The sequence below is a fragment of the Erithacus rubecula genome (assembly GCF_903797595.1).
Source record: "Erithacus rubecula genome assembly, chromosome: 21".
NCBI classification, from domain to species: domain Eukaryota; kingdom Metazoa; phylum Chordata; class Aves; order Passeriformes; family Muscicapidae; genus Erithacus; species Erithacus rubecula.
Window position 1 is genome coordinate 9,022,188 of NC_136673.1, and position 21,109 is coordinate 9,043,296.

The following is a 21,109-nucleotide window of genomic DNA, read 5'->3' on the forward strand; positions in this document are numbered from 1 at the left end:
ACAAGCCATTTGTATGTTTTATGGTCACCTGATGAAGGAACACTGCAGTTCCCACCTGCTGGTGCCATGGGCAGGGTGCAAATATTAACTGAGATGTTAATTGAGCTCATCAACCCACTGCTGCTTTATTCCCACCAGCAGCACGCAGGAACCCACTTCCATCCCACCAGCCTCAGCTTCTGTGCTGGGTTTTGTGGGATTCTGGGTGAGCTGAGAGCCAGACAGCTCATGGTTTGGGGTTGGTGCTGCCCAGACCTGCTGGGTTTGGCCCCCTGCTCACCTGAGGCCGTTCTGCACCACCCGGTTCCTGCAGGTTCTCCAGCACGAGCACGCGTGGTTGCACTCGAAGATCAGGGGGGGCTCAGCCATGTTGAACTCAGGCAGGAGTCTGCCATCCTGAGGAGAGAGCCACCCCAGATGGGTTATTTGTCTGCTCCTGGGATCCCCAAAACCACAGGCAGAAATTCTCCCCAGGGTAAAAACAGGCCAGAGAATCCCACAGGGGAGTCGTGCCCCAAGCTCCCCAAACTCAGTGTCAGAGCTCAGGTTCTGCAGTGGTTTTGCTCTACCCTGACAGCAGCACAGTCACCACTGTCACCCACAGCTGATAGACAGCCAGAGCATTTAGATTTTTGCTGCCTGCCATTAAAAAAATACCTCCCAGTGCTGTTCAGAAAACTGGTATGCATCAGCATCATTATTGCAATTTGCTGTGCTGGAGGGGAGAAGGGGATGCTTAGTCTGCCTCTGGAATAAAGCCTGAACTTGCAGAGTCCAAGGCCAGTACACCCAAGGTAGTGAACCACACTACCTTCCCAAATACCACTCCCAAAAAAAGCTACAATTCAATTATTTACCAACATACAGGATTAAGGAAGCGATGGATGCAATTTATCATGTTTAACAAATTTGGCTTTTAAGGCTTGAAAGGTGTAATCACCTATTAATGTGTAAATAAAATGACTACAAAGCCAAGAAAGATGCCAACACTCCCCCTGGGAGAAACCTGCAGAGATTCACAAAACTTCTGATCTTTGCAGCACCTGCCCAAAGATGAATCTCAAAACTCCCCTGGAGGGTTGAAGCATTTACCCAAAACAAACCTGACTTCTGGCAATGTGGCAGTGAAAACACCTTTACTCTGCCTCCATCCAGGAGAATCACAATAAATAAAAGCAGATTTAAAAAAAATCTTTCTACTCCCCTCCCTTTGTTTACATCTTACAGCACTTTCCACGTTGCTGAAATGGAAGCTGATTTCACACATGGATTATTAAATGCTCCCATCACATGGTGTAATTAATGGCTCAGCTGGCAAGAGGGGAACACAAATAAATAACACAAGAAAAGCTGCCCTGAGCATGCAGTTTGGATTATCACACATGTCTCAGAGCTGAGATTATAACTCCAGGCATTTTAAGACAAGAAGAAAGGAGTTGGAATTACAGAAGCAGGGAATGGTTTGGGTTGGAAGGGCCCTTAAAGCTCAGCTCATCCCAGCCCCTCCCATGGGCATGGACATGTCCCACTAGCCCAGGGCTGCTCTAAGCCCTGCCCAAGGGCCTGAATGAGGCCAAGTTCAGCTGGCAGGCCCTGTGTGAGGCAGGAGGGGCTGTGTGTGCTCACCTTGTCGTACCAGCAGCGCATGCTGAGCTGGCCACACATGCAGTTACTGGAGGAGCAGTCATCTATACAGACACAATACTGCAAGAGAAACAAAGGGTTAATTCCACACCTCTCACACAACTGGGTCAGCAAACCACATCTGCCCCTCTTGCTGCAGCTCCTCAGGAGAAGGATCAGCAGCTCCACCTTTCAGGGGCAGCTTTACCCCATTGTTTATTTCTGTGTGCAATGAGCACCAAAGGACTCTGCCTTGCAAGGATCTCATTCTGTACCAGCCTCTCTGCCTAGGAGAGGATGTTCCCCTGCTGTTAACCCTCCCCCATGCCCTGTGAGCTGCTCTCCACACCTGAGGACAAGGAAAACTCCAAGGAGGGACCAGAGCAGGGAGATGATGCAGCTGTGCCCCAGCATCTCCAAGCCAGCTCAGCCCTTCCAGGCAGCTGCACAACAGGGGCTGGCCCTGGGAAGGTCACTTCAGCCACCTCAGAGCTGTGCCCAGAGAGGCCTCACCCTCAGCCTGAACCTCCCCAGCTCTGCTTTCCCCACCCAGCCCTTCCAGGACTGCAGTGTCACAGCCAAGAGCTCAGCCTGGGTGCTGCAGTCCATGGGAAGGCAGCAAACAACAAATCCCTGACTCTCCAGCCTCAGAAGAGAAAACAAGGATAAATGGGAGCCACACCAGCCAGCACCAGATGGCCAATGCTACAGCTGAACACAAAGCTCAGCTTAAGCCTCAAAACTGAAGAAAATCAAAATCCCATCTCCTACAACAAGAGCTGGAGGTGAGGCACTCAACCTTAGTTGGAATTATGGCAATATCAGGACTCAACATTCCCATCTGGAATGCCAAATCTGTTCTGAGGAGCACTGCACAGCCCAGAATAGGCTCCCTCACCTGTAAATGAGTGATGTTTCTGTCGATGTCCATCGGGGAGGTGACACAGTTCTGTGACACATATTTGTAATTGCTGGGACAGGGCTCACTGTCCACGGAATTGACACAGGGAATGGGGATCCTCTCGTAACCCCGGGCAATGTCCCTGCCAGTGGAGAAAGAACTGTCACAGAAGGAAAGTGCCCCCAGACAAGGGGCCATTCAAATGCCATCCTGGGGCAGAATCACTGTCTTTGAGCACTGAGCACTCAAAGCCATTCAGCCTAGAACAGAGCTCATGTTTTCCACCCTGCCTTACAGATGGTTCTTTGTGCTTCTGAGTATTTTTATTTGGAGGATGAATTTGCAAACCATGGACTGAATCAGCATGGGCTTAGTTCTTGCTAAGCTCACACTTAGCTCAGAACTTCACAGCAGTTTAAGAAGCTACACAGTTCTTTCTTAAACCAGGCCCCCTGCCTTCCCTGTGCAAGGGCTCCATTTCATAACCCACAAGCAAAGCCAGCCCTATTCTCACCTGCTCACCACCTTGTCTATCTGGGCAGGCTTCTCAGAAGATGATTCTTTGAGAGTCTTGTTCATCTGTAGGGCCACCCAGACCTGAGAGTTAAGGCTGGAGCACTGGAGTGGGGTCTCACCCTCCTTGTTCTTTAAAGTGACATCCGAGCCACGGGAAAGAAAGAGACTGCAAAACAGCAAGGAAGGATAAGGATTCCCCAGGAGAAACCAGGCAAGGGGAAAAAAAGCTGAATCACATCCTCCAGCCAGCTCTTAAGGGACGAGAAAGAATCTGTAGTAGTGAATAATCACCTGAGTTTTCTTTATTAAGCATGGTTCAGTGAATCCTTCTGACAGAAGCCACAGACTGGAGCTCTGGGCACCCATGAGAGCTCTGGGAAAACCTTGCCTTGCTTCAGGTACCCTGCTGGTACCAGCCTAACTTCAGACAGGCTTGAAACTCTCTCTGGCAGGGAAAGATGGGGTGGGAAGAGCAGGCTGGAAATGGAAGAATCCCACAGGAAACTGGTGGTGGACTTGGCCCTTGTTTATACTCACCAGCTTTAGGTGAGGACATGATGGCTTTATTCAGAGCAGGGATGAAGCAAAGGAAAAGCCTGTTACCATGCTAGTTGTGGGGAAAAAAAGCTTTAATCAAGGATCCTGACACCTTCCTGCTGGGAACCCCAGGCTGAGCACAGCCCCTCAGACTCCAGAACACTCCACATCTTCTGACCAGCTCTGGCAGCAGCCAGTACCTCACACCCCCCATGCCTGGGAGAAAAGCAAGCCCTTTATCCCAGTCTCCTGGGCTGTGTGTGAGGCTGTGAGGCTGTGTGTGAGGCTGTGTGTTTCAGGGCCTGTGTCTCAGGGCTGGGTGTTTCAGGGCTCTGTGTGAAGCTGTGTGTTTCAGGGCTCTGTGTTGCAGGGCTCTGTCTCTCAGGTCTGTGTGTCTCAGGGCTCTGTGTCTCAGGGCTGGGTGTTTCAGAGCTCTGTGTTTCAGGGCTCTGTGTTTCAGGGCTGGGTGTCCCAGGGCTCTGTGTCCCAGGGCTGGGTGTCTCAGGGCTCTGTCTCTCAGGGCTCTGTCTCTCAGGAGCTCTGTGTTTCAGGGCTGGGTGTTTCAGAGCTCTGTCTCTCAGGGCTCTGTGTCCCAGGGCTCTGTCTCTCAGGGCTCTGTCTCTCAGGGCTGTGTGTCTCAGGGCTGTGTGTCTCAGGGCTGTGTGTCTCAGGGCTCTGTCTCTCAGGACTCTGTGTCCCAGGGCTCTGTCTCTCAGGGCTCTGTCTCTCAGGGCTGGGTGTTTCAGAGCTCTGTCTCTCAGGGCTGGGTGTCCCAGGGCTCTGTCTCTCAGGGCTGGGTGTCCCAGGGCTCTGTCTCTCAGGGCTCTGTCTCTCAGGGCTGGGTGTCCCAGGGCTCTGTCTCTCAGGGCTGGGTGTCCCAGGGCTCTGTCTCTCAGGGCTGGGTGTCCCAGGGCTCTGTCTCTCAGGGCTGGGTGTTTCAGGGCTCTGTCTCTCAGGGCTGAGTGTCCCAGGGCTCTGTCTCTCAGGGCTGGGTGTCCCAGGGCTCTGTCTCTCAGGGCTGGGTGTCTCAGGGCTCTGTCTCTCAGGGCTCTGTCTCTCAGGGCTCTGTCTCTCAGGGCTGGGTGTCTCAGGGCTCTGTCTCTCAGGGCTCTGTCTCTCAGGGCTCTGTCTCTCAGGGCTCTGTCTCTCAGGGCTGTCCTGGGCAGCAGCAGCAGCAGGGGCTGGCACACTTACACCACACACTCGTAGCGGTTCTCCCGCGCCGCGATGTGCAGCGGCGAGTCCCCGTGGATGTTCACGGCGTGCAGGTCACACTTGGCTGCCAGCAGGATCTCAGCTATGTCAACACAGCCAGAAAAAGCAGCCCAGTGCAAACAAATGTTTTCTTCCTGCAGGGAAAGAGAACAGAGTGGAGAATGTTTAAAACCCCACCTTCCTCAGCTCTGCACCTGCAGTGCTCAGCATGTGGCTGCCATCCTCACCCTGCTCTGGGAATGCAGGGTGGGCAGGGAAACCTCAGAGCAGCCAAACAGGGAGTTCTCACTCCCTCCACCTCTGCACACCAAGGACAGGGAGGCTGCACACAAAGCAATCCATCACCTTCCCTACACACACACACAGCTCATCTGTCTCTAAGCCACAAACCAATCTGGATCAATCCAGGAAAGAGGTGACAGACATGAACAAACATGCTGGAAAAGGATGGAAGCTGAGTTTTCCCAAAGCTACTGTGCCTCCCAGGGCTGCAAAATTAAGAAGAAAAAGAGCACAGCAGGAAATTAAGGAGAAAAAGAGCACATAGGGTACGTGAAGGTGCCAAAAAGAGAACCAGGAGCCATGGGGTAAGCAATCAATCTGACTCCAGGCATCTCTTTAATACTGTATGTACTCATCTCTCACTAGCAGCACTGGAAATAGCTGAACACTCATCTTTCTGATAGAGATATTTTAAGGGATGATCCTGTTTTCTGTTACACTGCAATTTGCAGCACGTCGAACCCTTCCCCATGACAGGCTCTAAAGACCTCGATGACAACACTGAAATGATAGTAATGATCACCCAGCTATTCTCTTTTTTTTCTTCTTTTTAAAGCAAAAACAAAGCTGCTGCCGGAGTGTTTGAGCTGTTACCACATAACTTAAGGTCTTGCCTTAAATAGTCAGCTATTGCCACATATCAGAGAGGGTGAGACTTTTCTACCCAGCTCCTGCTTCCCTTTACAGGAGCACCTAGAAAAAATCCCACACAATCTACAGAAAACATCCATTCTGTGGGCTGCACCCACATGCTGCAGCTCAGACAGGTCACAGACACTTGGACTGGTGCTCTGCCTTGCATTGCTCCTGTCTAAAAAGCAGCATCACCACAATCAAAAGCATTTCTCCCAGAGCAGGATGTTTCCCAGCATGAGTGACATTTGTCCTCAATCACATTCACCAGGACACCCCAGCTGCAGGTCCAGGATAGATGTGTGACACACACAGCTGTTAAGAGCACAGTTTTCTTTCATGTAAATTGTTGACTGAGTTGATTTGATGTTCATCATTAATGTGTGATCTGGAAGCTGTGACAGATCAAAGAGTCTGTTTTGTTCAGAGTCAGCAAGCAGATGTAACAGCCCAAAAAGCCCCCTCTCACCTTGACTTTTGTTTTTAGGAACAGGATTGGATCCAGACCAGCCTAGGACTGGGAACTATCTAAGTGTGCTGGGTTTGGCTGGAGTAGAGTTAGTATTTCTCCCAGTGCTGGTGTGGGGCTGTGCTGAACACAGGGGTGGTGACACAGAGATGGTTTTGCTGCTGCTGAGCAGGGCTGACACAGAGCCTGGTGTGCTCCCTGTGCTGCCCCACTGGGGAGGGGGCTGAGGGACATGGAAAGCTGGGAGGACACAGCAGGACAGGTGACCCTGACCAAAGGGATATTTCAGACCATCTGACATCAGCTCAGGTTATAGAGTGGGGAAAGGACAAGGAAGGAGGATGTTTGAAATTATGGGTTTTGTCTTCCCAGGTCACTGTTCCATGGATGTTCCTGCTCTCCTGCAGGTGCTGAACACCTGCACAGCCATGGGAAGAAGGAATGAATTCCCTGTTTTGTTCTGCTTGTGTGTGTGCCTTTAGCTTTCCCTATTAAACTGTATCTCAATCCACAACTCTTTTTCTACTTTCCAGCATTCTGATTCTCTCCCCATTGGAGGGGAGTGAGCAAGGGGCTGTGAGGGGCTTGGGAACACACAATCACAGGAACACAGAGGGGTTTGCTCTGCTTTGGTTTGGCTCATCCAGTGCCACCCCCTGCCACAGACAGGGACACCTTCCACTCTTCCCAGGTTGCTCCAAACCTTGTCCAACCTGGCTTTGGACACTTCCAGAAATGGGGTGAGACACCACAATTCAGTATCCTCAGAGACTCCAAGAAAAAAATGAGAAACATAGAATAAGGAAAACAGAGGAGCAGAGCTGATACAATGACTCCCCTGCAGAAAAAAGCAGAGACAGTATCTCCTTTGTATCTCCTCTATTTCTTTGTAAATCCCTGGGAAAGCAGCTGGCACAGCCCCACAGGCAGCACTGGGGGTCCCCACGTTGCTCCCAAGCACTGAGTGCATCCCACTGGAGCAGGATCTATGGAGTGAAGGGCAGCCAGCAGCCAGCTCCAGCCTGGCCATGCTCTGGGCACATCAGAGCCAGTGATGTCCAGGAAGAGCCAGGCTTTGAGAGCTGCTGGCAGAGCACCTAGCCCATCCAGAAACACAAATTTGAGTTCAATCCCCTCAAAAGGCACACAGGGTGCCCCTAACCCACACCCAGAGTCTGGCTGGGACAAACAGGGAGCTGGTAGGTCTGGGCTAAGGGGGTCTGCCTGGGGCAGTGTCCAGTGGCAGCACAGTGGGGCCAGAGGGATGGGAATCAGTGAGCTCAGAGCTGACTCCAGCCTGAGAACCCCACACAGCATCCTTACAGGGACAGAGCAGCTGCAGGGACAGGACATCCCACAAGCTGCCAAGCTCCTCCCCAAATGCAGGACAGCTCTGAGCAGAGCCCTGTCCCTCCCCAGGTGGCAGGGTGTGTCACTCTGGCCGTGCCTGGCTCTGTCCCTCTGCAGGTCCCAGCCTTACGTTGTCACGGATGTTGATGTCCGAGCCCTTGGCCAGCAGCAGCTTCACCAGCTCGATGTGCTTGTACTCCGTGGCCCAGATCATTGGTGTCCAGCCCCCATCATCCTGCAGGGACAGCAGGGTGATAAAGGGACAGGCACAGCCTCCTGCTGCCTCCCACAGACCCCTGCCCTCCCCTTGGCTCTCCCCATTCCCCTCTGCCTGTGCTGCTGCAGCTCCCTCAGGTCCTGCAGGAGCCAGCAGCACAGATGAGCCAGTGCAGTTTATTCCAGCCCAGCAGGCTGGCACTGCACCCCCAGCTGGTTTGGATTGACTGTCCAAAAGGCACAAGGAACACTCAGGGTGTATAAAAGATCTTACAGAAACTCCCTGAGAAGCCTGGGGTCCTGCCCTTGCCCTTGTGGATAAACCCCACAGTGATAAGGCTCAACCCATCCCACACCACTGCCCATGATCCCCCCACCAGGAACAGCACAGGGACAACAGGCTCCACAGCAAATCCAAGGACAAGGGATCACCTTCCTTGGCAGCATAGAATTGTCACCCTGTGATGATTTGGAGGTGTCCCCCAGCAGCAGTGAGTGAGCAGTGCTGAGGGAGTCCCTGCTCATGGCAAAGCAGCTGCTGGCCCAGGGAAGCCTCACCTGGCAGTTGACATCCATCTTCCCATTGGAGAGCAGGTACTGCACCACATCATAGTGCCCCTTCTTGGCTGCCAGGTGTAGACACGTGGAGCCTTCAGCATCCTGCACACAACACAACCACACAACAAACCCTCAGGGATGCTCAGGAACAGCAGAGGAGTTCCCAGGTGGAGCAGAGAGCTCCAAAAGTCTCCACCCCACTGCCAGGAGAGCAGGGAGCCAGGGCTTGGGAGCTTTACACCCAAGAGGTGTCACCCATGCAGAGGAGGAGCCTGAGAGTGCAAAGGGCTCTGCAAAGCCTGGGGAAGGCACCTGCCCCAAACCTTGGCAGTGATGCCCCCTTCTCCAACAGCCCCTTTCCCACTCCTCTCCATGTGCTCTGGAGAGCCAAAGGGAAGCACAAATCCCTCACACAGGCAAAGTTTGCACTGTACATTAGAAAAATCACTTTATCCTAACTTGAAATGCTCCATTTCCCCAGGTTCTTTGCTGGGTTTGGTCAGTGCAAGGTCTTACCCCAGCACCTGGCAGCAGGGCCCAGTGCTGTGATGTCTCTCTCCAGGTCCCCAGCCTGCCCAGGCAGGAGATAAAAAACAACCCTGAAGGTTGAAAGGAAAAATGTCTTTGGGAGCAGGGAATACAAGGCTGGAGGAGATGGACAGGCTGTGAGTCATGGTGGAGATGCTCCCACCCTCACACCAAAGATCTCTCTGGCTGCAGCCTGATTTTTATCAGGCATTTATATCCCAAGAGCTCAGCACAGAGCAAGGCCCAGAGAGAAGGAAATCAGGAGGAGGAAACCAAAGGCTGAAAACCAAAGGAATCCTTCCAGCTAAATCCCTGGAAGCAATGCTGGAGGTGAGAGCTTTGGGATGGAGCTGATGGGATGCAGGGTGAGGGAGCAACTCTCTGAGCAAGGAAGGAACATCTCAGGTCAGGAATTGCACTATGGGGGCTGCTCAGGACACAGAGAGAGTTTCTACACCCCATAAGTGCCTGCTCCAGCTGAATGATTCCACAGCTTTCCCCTAGAATTGGCAAGAACCCAGTGCAGCTCCTCAGTCCAGGCAGACTTTATTGGCAAGTTTCTTCAGGTTTTGAGTGGGGTTTTTCCATCCTGGTAACAGGACCAGCCCTGGGGCTGCAGGGCAGGGAGCTGGCTGGAGGCTCCCCAGCCCCAGGGCTCTGCACACACCTGCCCCAGGTAAGGGCTGGATTTCCCATGGAAATGGCTGCAGCTGCTTCCAAACCAAAGCTGCTGCTTCCAAACACAGGCCTGAGCTGGTGCAAGAACTAATTAACATAATAAACTAGCCTAGACCTCAGATGTGATCTGAGGCTTCTAGAAAGCTCAGAATTCATCTCTTTCCCTTGATCTTCAGAAGCACAAACTCCCCTCTTCTCTCTTCCACAGGAATAAATCAAATGAGAGAGGTCTGGGCTGCTCCAAGGCACTTGGGACAGTGGCCAACACGACCCCACAGTGCCTGTCCTGCCCCTCCCCCTTCCCAGCTCAGAACCAGCCTCCCAAGGACTCATTTAGGGCCTGAACTGGGCAGCACCTGATTCCTTGTGCAGTGCTGCCAGTTCCTTCCCAAACCCAGCCAAGAGCAGCAGGTTGTGACAATAAGTTCACGTGGGGAGGGTTCCTGTGCTCCAAATAGCATCTGATTTATGGGACTAATAAATGATCTGTGTGTTTTCCAAGATTGCAAAGCAACCAGAGCACGCTAAAGGCAAAGAGACAGCTGCATTTTATTGTTTTGGTTTAAATTAAGGGGTAGAGTTTAAAGATGGGGTTCAATTTTGCCACTGCAGCATGACTGCAAGAATCCATACATCAGTCCTTTGGAAAGGAAAGCTTCCTCTGTCACTTTTCCTGGCTTGGCAAGCATCTAATTACCAGCCCATTTTAAAATATCACCCCAAAACTCTCATTATTAGAGTCTACAGAGAAGAGAGATCTGAAATCCAACTCCACTGCAATGGATTTGTGACATTAAAACTTATGAAATCAAATCCCCCTGACATTTGGTGCCACAAACTAAAGGGACAAGTGGCAACACTTGCCCCAAACAGCATAAAAATGAGATTATGATACCTCCAGCCTTCACCCCAAGACAAACCAGTCCATTTCTCCTCAGCCTGGGCACTTCCACCCAAAATTTCAGGAAGAAACGCTGGCCAGAGGTTTCCTCAGGAGAAAAAGCTAAGGAATAAACTGCTACCTTGGGATCTACCAGTGCTCCAGCCTTGATCAGGTATTTCACAGTTTCCAGGTGGTTGTTTTCTGCTGCTTCCATCAGGGGGGTCCTCTGGTCCTCGGAGCAGGTGTCAATGTTAGCACCAGCCTGTTGGGAGCCAGGCAAGGACAGGACAATTAGCAGAGAGTAGAGATTTAATAATAATTTTTTTTCCTGAAATTTAACCATATAAAGCAGTGGAAAAAAAAAATAGAATAAAAAAGGAAAGGAAAGAAAGAAGTGCAAGAGCACCTGCTCTGGAATCAGCACACACTGCCCACTCCCTCTCCTGCCTTCCTCAGGCAGGAAGGAACTGGTAAGGAAGCCAACAGCTGGTATTAAATAACTCCTGTTATTAATAGATTTTGTACTCCTACTTTCTAGATATTGTTTGTGTAACAATTTGGAAAAGTCAGCCTCCTCCTTTTTCCAGCAGCTTTGTTTTCCCTGGTCTATCATTTAGACTACAACAACCAGCTCTTCTCAATGTCACAAGCAGTAGGAGCAACTTGCTGCTTGTAACAGAGGCAGGAGCTGTAAAAAAACATCCTGGGGATTGGCTAAAAATTCCTGTGGAAGTCAATGGCACCACTTCCACAGAGGTCTCTGAGCATCTGTTCAGCTCAACCCAGAGTGCCTTCAACCAACACCTCACTCTTTTCCAAACCATGGCTGTGTCAGGTTATCCTGCCTGCTTTAGCCCTTGGGCTGAGCTCAGAAACCAGCCACAACTCCAACCCAGAAGTTCTCAGACACACAGCTCCTGCCAGGTGTGTGTGTGTGAGGTTCAGACCTGCTCACAGCAGCTGACTCAGGTTCACCTGGCACAAGGACTTGTTTGCAGGTGCCTCCCACTGAATTCCTTTGTTTTGACTCTTTTCCCCAGCCAGAGCTATTTCAAGCAGAGCAGAGCAGAGACATTTCCAGTGGAACAAGCTGGGGCCATTCCCAGCCAAGCCCTGGGCTGCTGCAGAAGCCAGACCTCAGGGAGAGACAAGATGAAGCACTTTGGAAACAAACCAACCCTACTGATAATTAAATTGTTTGTAGTATCTCACAAGTTCTGCTCCTTTTCCTCATTCTACTGTCTTCACAGGCAGCAATTTCAGTGAGAGCAGCCAGGAAGGCTCATTGCTGCCTTCTAACTGTACCTGCAAGACTCCAGTTTCAGGTGCTGAAGTGCACCAGCCCAGCAGGACCATTTCCAAGGGCCAGTCACTGCTGCCTTCTCAACAGTCCTTAAAGGTTTCCCAATCCCACAAGGGAAAAAAAAAACCAAACCTGCAGTCACTCCAGACCAGGTACACCAGTACAAAAAAGGAAAACAATAACTTTTTAAATCCTTCTTTTTCTTCTTCACATTGTTTTGGAGCAGCTCAACAACATCCCTATGGCTTTGACCATCCTCCCTCAGTTAGAATCCAAGTTTCAGACAATAAACCAAACTTTCATCTTCCCTTCATTCATTCCCACATGTGCTGCAGAGGAAAATCCTGCTGGAGCTCCTCAGGTTTTGACAGAAGGGAAGACAGGGCCTGGCAGCTTCCAGGCTCCAGAGCCTCACTGCCCTCATCACCAAGAGCAACCTGGCTTGGGGGTCAAAACCAAGAGCTGGGAGATCTCCTCAGCCTGGCAGCACACCTGGCAGTGCACCAGGCTGTGCTGGCACATCTGGCAGTGCCATCAGGCTGTGCTGGAACACCTGGCAGTGCCATCAAGCTGTGCAGGCACACCTGGCAGTGCACCAGGCTGTGCTGGCACACCTGGCAGTGCCATCAAGCTGTGCAGGCACATCTGGCAGTGCCCATTTCTGATTGTTTGGGCACAGATCCCCACCTGCCCCACAGTGCCCTGCACCAGATGCTCCCCTGCTCCTTGCCTGGAGAACAGCCCAGCAGGACAATTCCAGCTGTGTCCTCCAAGCCCTCCCATTACTTTGCCCCACTCCTGCCTCAGCAAACCCTGGGATGAGGAGGTTTTTCCCAGGAGGGATTTTCAGTGCTGGTTTCCATGTGGGGCAGAGCAGAGCCCACAGCAAATGGTTTGTAGAGAGGGCTGGAAGTGCAGACAGACCTGAATGAGCATATGGCAGATATCCACGTGGCCAGACTCAGCAGCAGCATGGAGAGGGGTTCTCTTACTCTGATGCTCCATTTTAAAATTAGGGTCAATTCCATCCACTGCAAAACAGAGCAGAGACACTTTCAACCACAGTTCAGACTGAAGTGTAACAGGAGAATGGTGTCTCAGCTAAAGGCTTTCAAAGGATGGGTTCCCAGCCCATCCTCAGCCCTGCTCACATCTCACTGCACATTTCACCAGAAAGCTCTCAGGGCAGTCCCCTGCACATTCAATATGCAACAGCCCTCAAACCCAGAGCTCAGAAACAGCATGGAATTCAATAGCTTTACAAGGCTTTACTATCTCTCCAAAGGCCACATCCCTCAGCTTCACAACTCATCTCAAAAACAACAAACACCACAGGAGGATAATAAAAGAAAAAATGCTGCTTGGTTTAAAGCAATTTAAAGAAATTGGGAACAACAAAGAGTTGGTACCACCTGGCCTCTGTCTCAGAACTGTTAACTGCAATTAATATTAGTGATCCTTGTTGCACCCCTGCAAATACAGAGATGCAACATGGATGGAATTTCTCCCCACGGGCTCAGGATCTGGCCAGAGAGTCTCACAGCTGTGCAGAGACTGACAGATGATGCTGACAGCCAGACAAAGATGTCTGGGCATGATAACATGTTGTGTATGATGAGGCTGTAGTTAAATATCAATGAATAACATTTCTGTGCTATTGAAGACAGGAACAATGGAGCAAACACTCGCTAGACAAAAAAAAACCCACGGAACTAATAAAGGGCAAGAACAGAAAGTGTCCAAAAATGTCCAGCAAAGTACTGGAGTGGAAAGGAAGCATCCTGAGGAAACATTGTGTCCTTCAGAGGGGGAAATTCCTGGGGAATATTGGATGCTAAAAACAAGCTCAAAAGTATCTGGTGATAGGCAGAACCCCAAAACAAACCCCATGGATTGGAGGCTCTTCCTTTGTGCTCTCTTGCTGATGGGTCTTGGTTTAAGCTCTCCCATCTCTGCCCTTTCTACAGGATGCAAATATGTATCCCACCCATGGAGAGGGGATGGGAAAAACCACATGGAGGCCATTCTGGGGACACAACCAGCTCATCTGGATAAAACCACACTCCACTGCAGACACAGGTGGGGCACAGTGCACATTTCCCAGAGAGAGGAAGCCCTTTGCATGACACATCTCCCCCAGGAGTCCCTCCCCGGGGGCACTGGGAAGATGACTTGGTTCCATGCTGGGAAGTGGCTGCTGGCACTGCCTGGCAGGAGCTGGGAGTGCTGCCAGCCAGGCCCTGGCACGGGGAGGAGGCACCTACCCAACATCAGCAGCACCTTCTGCAGCTCCCCTTGCCTGGCAGAGAAGTACAACTGCTTGGGGTGGAAGCGCAGCTTCTTGGGCCTGAGGAGAGGGAGAGAGCTGGAGTTAATGCCCAGGGAAGAATAGCAGGAATGTCACCCCCCCTGCCACCCTTCACTGTCACCCCACAGTGCCACCCCCCACTGTCACTCCTCACTGTCACTCATGGCCTGACAAAGTTCTGGGCTCATCCCCCAGCATGGGCAGCAGGGCAGGGGGAGTTCTGCCCCTCTGCCCTGCTCAGGTGAGACTCCACCTGCAGAGCTGCCTCCAAATCTGGATCCCCAGCAACAGGAGGACCTGGAGCTGCTGGAGTGAATCCAGAGGAGATGCTCTGGAGCAAGGCTGGGAGAGCTGGGGGTGCTCACCTGGAGAAGGATCCAGGCAGAGCTCAGAGTCCCTGCCAGGGCCTAAAGGGGCTCCAGGAGAGCTGGAGAGGGACAGGGGACAAGGGATGGAGGGACAGGACACAGGGAATGGCTTTTCCAGCATTACTTGGGATATTGGGCAGGAATTGTTCCCTGGCAGGGTGGGCAGGGCTGGCACAGGGTGCCCAGAGCAGCTGTGGCTGCCCCTGGATCCCTGGCAGTGCCCAAGGCCAGGCTGGACACTGGGGCTGGAGCAGCTGGGACAGTGGGAGGGGTCCCTGCCAGGGGCAGGGGGTGGAACTGGGTGAGTTTCATGGTCAGTTCCAACCCAAACCTTTTGTGATTCTCTGACACAGCTCCAGAGCACAGCTCCAGAAAAATAAGTCTCCAGAAGGAAGTTTTAAAACTTCCAGCTCCAGCCCCAGCTCATGCTGTACCAGTGAGGGCTGGACCTGTTCAGTGCTGCTCAACAACAGATTCTGGGTCTCACTACTGTGAACAGGTGCTCCCAGAAGTTACAGCTGCAGCTGAAGAGCCAGTGAAAAACCTAAATCCTCCAGAGAAATCAATAAGACATTTAGAGCTGTAACAGTTCTCCCAAATCTGTTGGGGATGACTAATGAGTGAAGTGAACACAAAAAGCTCTGAGCTAGACCAAAATCCAGAAAAGCTAAATCTTGTTTTCTCTAGGATGAGCAACTTTGCTGAGAACTGGAGTGACCCAATGGTCTTTTTCTTACTTTTCAGAGTCCAGGGCAAACAGGGCACTTTCCAGAGTTTCTTTCACTGGTCCCTGGGTCAAGCTTGTAGAAGGCTTTGGGAAAACTGAAGACCCAGCAATGTCAAACCCTTCAGCAGCTGAACTTTCTGGCTTGTCTTCCTCTGACAACCTCGTCCCAGTGCCACTGAAAGGAAAAATGAGAGACAGCCAAAGTACAACCATTAAAAATACACAACAATGTCTCTCTTATGCCAAAAAAGGAAAGCAAATGCATTTTAAATACAGATAAGTATAACTGAAATCAAAACCCAAACCAATATATTTAACAGCTTTTTCAGTAAGAACTTGCTCCAGAAAGGAATTGCACTGCCCTGTGACTACATCTTGGTGTGGTCTGTGCTACAGGAGACACAGGCACATGGGGCAAGTCTTAAAGCCTAAACAATATCCTAATATCCTAATAGCCTAATATCTAAACAAGGCCAGATGGGACAAGAAGTCAGAGCACAGTCCAACACAGGGCTGGTTTGATTTGTTTGATTTGTGTTTTTCTCCTCTCTCTGCACTTGTGCTTGTAGGTTGAGTGAGGAGCTGCAGATGGGAATTGCTGTCACTTAGCAAACCTGACAACATCAACTAATTCCACTATTGCTCCATCCTCACAGTAAGAGGAAGGAATGGTTGAACTCCTGAACCCCCCAACCTCCTGAGCCTCTGCCTCAGCTCTGGGGCAGCAAGTGACACAAAACACCTGTGTTGGGTTGATGTGGCCAGCAATGTGAATTCTGTCCCCATCTGTTAAACCAGCTGGGGCAGTGCCCCTGATCTCCTGGCACAGATTGTCTGCTAATGGGCCATCTTTAAACCAGCTGGGACAATCATCTTTATCTTCCCACAGCCCATCCTCCCTCCAGGAGATATCTCCTGTTCATGGCCATTGAGTCCCAGTGCATGGCTGATAAAATTCCATCATCCCACTGGGAGATGCTCCAGCCAGGGCAGGAGCCAAGCCTTTCCTACCCAGAGAAAAACTGAGATTTTGGACACCAAGGAACCTTCTTTCCACTGGATTCCAGAGGAAAACCAGACCTTTCCACATCATCCCTGGACCTTCAGAGGAAACTGCACCTTCTCCAGGAGCACTGCTCCAGCTGAACCACATCTGCCCCTGCAGGAGGATGCAGCCACCATTGAATGGGACTGTGCCACCACCCTGACTGACTGACTGTGTCAGCTTGGATTCTGACTCTGGCAGGGTTTGGGATTGTTCTTTGTAATACTGCATTTCTATTTTAATTTTCCTAGTAAAGAACTGTTATTCCTAATTCCCCTATCCTTGCCTGAGAGCCTCTTAATTTCAAATTTATGATAATTTGGAGGGAGGGGGTTTACATTCTCTATTTCAAAGAGAAGCTTCTGCCTTTATTGGCAGACACCTGTCCTTCAAACCAGGACAACACCCCTGCAGATTCCTGCAGCTGAGCCAGCCCAGGCAACACTTAGCTCCAAACACCCAACCCAAAGGCTGTTCTGGCTCTGCTTTGAGCCCCCCATGCTCTGAGCTCACCTCCCTGTGGTGGTGTCAGCCCTGCCCTCCAGGGCTGCCGGTTTCTCGTAGCTCAGGGACACTGTGGAGGTGGTGTCAGCCTTGGCTATTGTCACCTCCTTGGCCTTGGAGGCCTCCTCCCCGCAGTGAGGGCAGTAGCTGGTGTCGTTCACCTGCGAGGCACAGCTCTTGTGGAAGCGGTGGGAGATGCTGCTCTCAGGCTGACACTCCATGAAAGTGCCCTTAAAAAACCACAGAGAAGGAATTCAGCCCCTGCCCGGGCCACGCTCGCCCCTTCACACGCTCCTCTCCTCTCCTCTCATCACCTCTCTCGGCCCTGCTGCGTCCAGTACAGTAAAGCAAGCACTGCCACTTCTTTAGAAGAGAACAAAACCAAGGTCAAGGGGGAAAAACTCACTTGGTTAAGGACTGCAAAGCAAGATTTTGAATTGTGCTTGGGAAACAGAACAAAGAAGTCCCAATTTCCAGCTCGTCCCTCTAACGCTTGAAGTTCTCGCTTCTGTCTCTAGAAGTGCCAGTGCACTGTAAGGACGCCCCCAAAACTGGAAAAGAAAACTTCAGACCTGTGCTGAGCCAGCATTGAAACTACCTGAAGCACAGCTGTACACAAACCATTCAAGATGCTGCATGAATCTGTCACTGGCCCCACTGTAATCCAAATTGTGTGGCTCTTCTGCCTGGACCAGCCTATTCAACCCAAACAAGCTGACTGCTCATACAACAAACTGAGCAATTCCTCTTCAAATGATTTCCCCTTTCTAGCAAAGTCCCTGCAACTGCTGTGCAGGAGCCCAGAACTCCCTGTCTGTGGTGTCAGTGCTGCCTGAAGCCTTGCTGTGCTCTGGGCTGGTGATGGGTGGCACAGGCAAACACTCCAGGTTCACCTCTGTGCACCAGCACTGAGAGATGGAAGAGAGTGCAAGGAAAGGCCAGTCAAACCCCCTCTTCTCCTGGATTCAGTCCTCCCAAGCAGTCTAATTAACTCTATTTCAGCTTTGCAAAACGCCTTGTGAAGGGTTTTGAGGATTTTGTCTTCTAAATGATCTTTGAATCATTTAGCAAGAAAATCCAGGATGGCTCCATTTACTACAATAATGCTTGAGACTTCTGCAGCATCTTTCCTTCACTCATCTTGAAAAACACCAGCATCACACAATTAAGCCTCATCATCACTCTGTGAGGCCTCAGTTGGTGCCTTTCAGCTTTATCCACAGGGAAAGCAGGGCACTGACCACTGAAGGACTGCACCAAGTCCCTTAAAAGCCTCGGTGGCAGAAGTGGAAGAAGCAGCAGGAGATCACAGAGTGGTTTGAGTTGGGAGGGACTTTAAATCTCATCTGGTTCTACTCCCCTGCCATGGCAGGGACACTTTCCACTGCCCCAGGCTGCTCCAAGTCCCAGTGTCCAGCCTGGCCTTGACACTGCCAGGGATCCAGGGGCAGCCACAGCTGCTCTGGGCACCCTGTGCCAGAGCCTGCCCACCCTCACAGGGAAGAATTTCTTCCTAACATTTAATCTTCCTAATATCTAACTTCATTGAGATCTCCAACACTGCCTTGGTCCAGTGCCATCACTCAGGTTCCCCGTCCTGAGGGCACACAGAGGTGGGGGGACAGATTAATTTCCAAACCAAGCTAAGACATTTTTTGGATGTGATTGATCTGTACACAGAAAGAAAAACAACAAACACTTTTTCCAAAGAAATTCCAAAGGCAAGACTTCCAGCACGTGAAATCCCCTTGGTGACACCCCTTGGGGGTCTCCAGGAAGATAAAGGTGATGATTTCAGCTACCCTCACACACATTCCTATTGAAAACACCTCCTGATGTGCTGTGGAACGAGGTGGGGCTGATGCCAGGAAGTCAGGAAACCCCTTTAGGGACCATCTCCACCTTCAGCTTCCAGCTGTTGCAACAGGTACCCCCTTCCCTAAATTGAGAGCACGGACTTACTGCAGTGCAAAAGTATCCACAGCCAGGGCAACACTGGTGTTTCACCATCCTCCCTCTATGGTCCTCACACAGCACCAAAAGCTGGACTTTGTTAGACGGGCGCATCAGTTCATACTTAACCACACTGTTTGTGCATCGGCCCAGCTGGAACAGGAGAAATTAAAGGAAATGAAATTACTGGAGACCACAACACTCCCTGTGCTTGTGCGGAGGAAGATTTTGCACAGTGCCTCGAGGAGCCCTGGCTTTTTCACAGGAATTCAGCTGTGTGCCAGAGAGCATTAGCAGTGCAGCAGGAAGCTGTGAAAGCTGCTCTCAGGAAGAAATGCATCATTTACTAACTAACATGCATGTGCACCCCGAGTCATTTGTTCCTTGCAACGACAACAACAACAACAAAATCATAACTGGAAATAGGCAACAGCCAAGCAGCAGAAGGGGCAGTCCCAGGGGCCTGACTCACACAACACACACTCTCCTCTTGCCAGGAAGAGTGGGTGTCAGTGACCAAGAGAACGAGACCATACGCACTAAATCTTGTTACTGCTCAAAACTCCGACTCGCAGAAGATAAAGAGAAAAATAATTGCTCCTCATTGCCAGGGAAGTTATCGTCTGTACTGCTTCCAGCACTGGCCCCTGCCCAGACCACAGGGATGAAGAGCCAGGCTTTCATGAGAGCTCAGCTAAAATCATGTTTGGAGCAGGTTTCCAAAGGATTTCACCAATCTACAGCTCTGGGCTTAAAAATCAGACAATCACAGCATTGTGGAATGGGGTGGGTTGGAGGGACCTTAAAGCTCATCCACTTCAACCCCCTGCCATGGGCAGGGACCCCTCCCACTGTCCCAGGCTGCTCCAAGTGTCCAGCCTGGCCTTGGGCACTGCCAGGGATCCAGGGGCAGCCACAGCTGCTCTGGGCACCCTGTGCCTGCCACTCTCCCAGGGAACAATTCCTTCCCAATCTCCACCTGTCCTCCTCCATCCTAAAGCCCTTTCCCTATCACTCCATGCCTTCTCATGCCCCACCTTGTCCTGTTACTGGCAGCAGGTTCCACAGTTGGGGTTCCCTGCTCCCAGCCAGTGTTCCTTGCTCTGCTGCACCCAGAGGGATCAGCATCTCCTACAGCCACCACACTGTCCCAGCCCAGCTGTCACCTGCCAGCATGGCAGTGACATGAACCCACAACTCTCTTTGGGTTGTGTTTCAAGTTCCCCTTGATAATAATCCTGCTTTCCCCAAACAGCTGGCAGAGGAGATTTATAAACTAGGAATATAAAGGTGAAAAGCTGCTCCAAGGAAAGGTCCCTTGGAGGAAAGGTGGAGAATTTATTGTCCTCATGACAGAGTCAGTCAGGCACTCAGTGCCACAGACTGTCCCTCTGCTCCAGCCAAGGATTTGCTGCTTCTTCTCAACAGAACTAAACATTCTCTCTATTTTTTTTCAATTCCACTCCTGTAGAAGCAACATCCCTGTGGGAAAAGAGAATGGATTTTAACCTAGCTCACCATTCACCCCAGCATCTCCAATTCAGCTTTCCCAAATTCCAGCTGCAAAGACTTCCTGTGGTTGGACACCTTGGCCAGATGATCCCTGTCACCACCCCAACCCCAGGGGCTGCAGGGGTGGCACAAGGGGACCATGGATCTTTTCCTGAGGAGGAATTTTACTGAGCTGAGGAAATCCCACTGACATGTGGAAAGCTGCATTGCCCATGTGAGGAAGACCTTGCACTGTTATGCCACACTTTATTATTTGTTAGAAACTCTAAAATAAGTTCAACATGATTAATTGCTATTTTCCAACCATTAGAGAGTGCAGCAGGGTGCTCATAACTATTTATAACACTCTCCAAGGACATGACAGTCTGGAGAAGCCACTATTCACACATATAATATTCCTCTAACATCTCTGAGTCACTTATCCCATTATTAAAAAGAATCTAACAAAAAGCCTTTGCTATTCCTCCCTGTGATTTATCCAGGGACAGAACTGTCAACTCATCATAGCCAGGAGCAGGAATTCTTTCAAACACCTTGTGTTTGTTTAGAAGCCCTGGGGTCCCTCCTCTCTCTGATGAGCCTCCCAGGAAATCTCCTTTTTAATGAATCAATTTTGGCATTCTTTGGAAATTCCTCTCTCTACAGGTACCAGCACTTACTAACAGAAGCAAAGCTGGTCTACAAACCTGATTTGTCCCTCCATCCACCCTTCTCCTGGGACCCTAGAGGAGAACTAGGGATATTCTCACTCCTTGTGCTACCACCAGTGCTGTAGTGAGGCTGAAGCTGAAAAGAAACCCAAGTGCCTCCCAGTAAAAGGAGAATCCATCAAGAACATTCCTGTCCTGCAGTTCCCACTTTCCAGATTTTGGAATGGAGTCATTTCTGCCACTTCCTTCCAGATTTCTGGAACCAGCAGAGCCCAACCAGCCCAGCTGTGACCAACCCAAAGGCATGGAGTGCAATCCCTGTTAGGCAGTCAGACCTGGGGCTGCACCCC

At 50.9% G+C, this 21,109-nt stretch overlaps 1 protein-coding gene across 1 annotated transcript in view; it reads right to left on the reverse strand.

Annotated features, from left to right (window-relative positions):
- EHMT1 (euchromatic histone lysine methyltransferase 1) overlaps window positions 1–21,109 on the reverse strand; it is a 460,745-nt gene that overhangs the window by 352,643 nt on the left and 86,993 nt on the right. The window contains exons 12-24 of the mRNA XM_079324230.1: window positions 18,607–18,750; window positions 16,654–16,874; window positions 15,106–15,270; window positions 13,957–14,039; window positions 12,617–12,723; window positions 10,529–10,651; window positions 8,301–8,402; window positions 7,657–7,761; window positions 4,772–4,926; window positions 3,039–3,206; window positions 2,522–2,666; window positions 1,627–1,704; window positions 281–396 (exon numbers count right to left, since the gene is read on the reverse strand). Of these exons, the coding sequence (XP_079180356.1) occupies window positions 281–396; window positions 1,627–1,704; window positions 2,522–2,666; window positions 3,039–3,206; window positions 4,772–4,926; window positions 7,657–7,761; window positions 8,301–8,402; window positions 10,529–10,651; window positions 12,617–12,723; window positions 13,957–14,039; window positions 15,106–15,270; window positions 16,654–16,874; window positions 18,607–18,750 (1,712 nt within the window). The remainder of the gene's footprint in view (window positions 1–280; window positions 397–1,626; window positions 1,705–2,521; window positions 2,667–3,038; window positions 3,207–4,771; window positions 4,927–7,656; window positions 7,762–8,300; window positions 8,403–10,528; window positions 10,652–12,616; window positions 12,724–13,956; window positions 14,040–15,105; window positions 15,271–16,653; window positions 16,875–18,606; window positions 18,751–21,109) is intronic.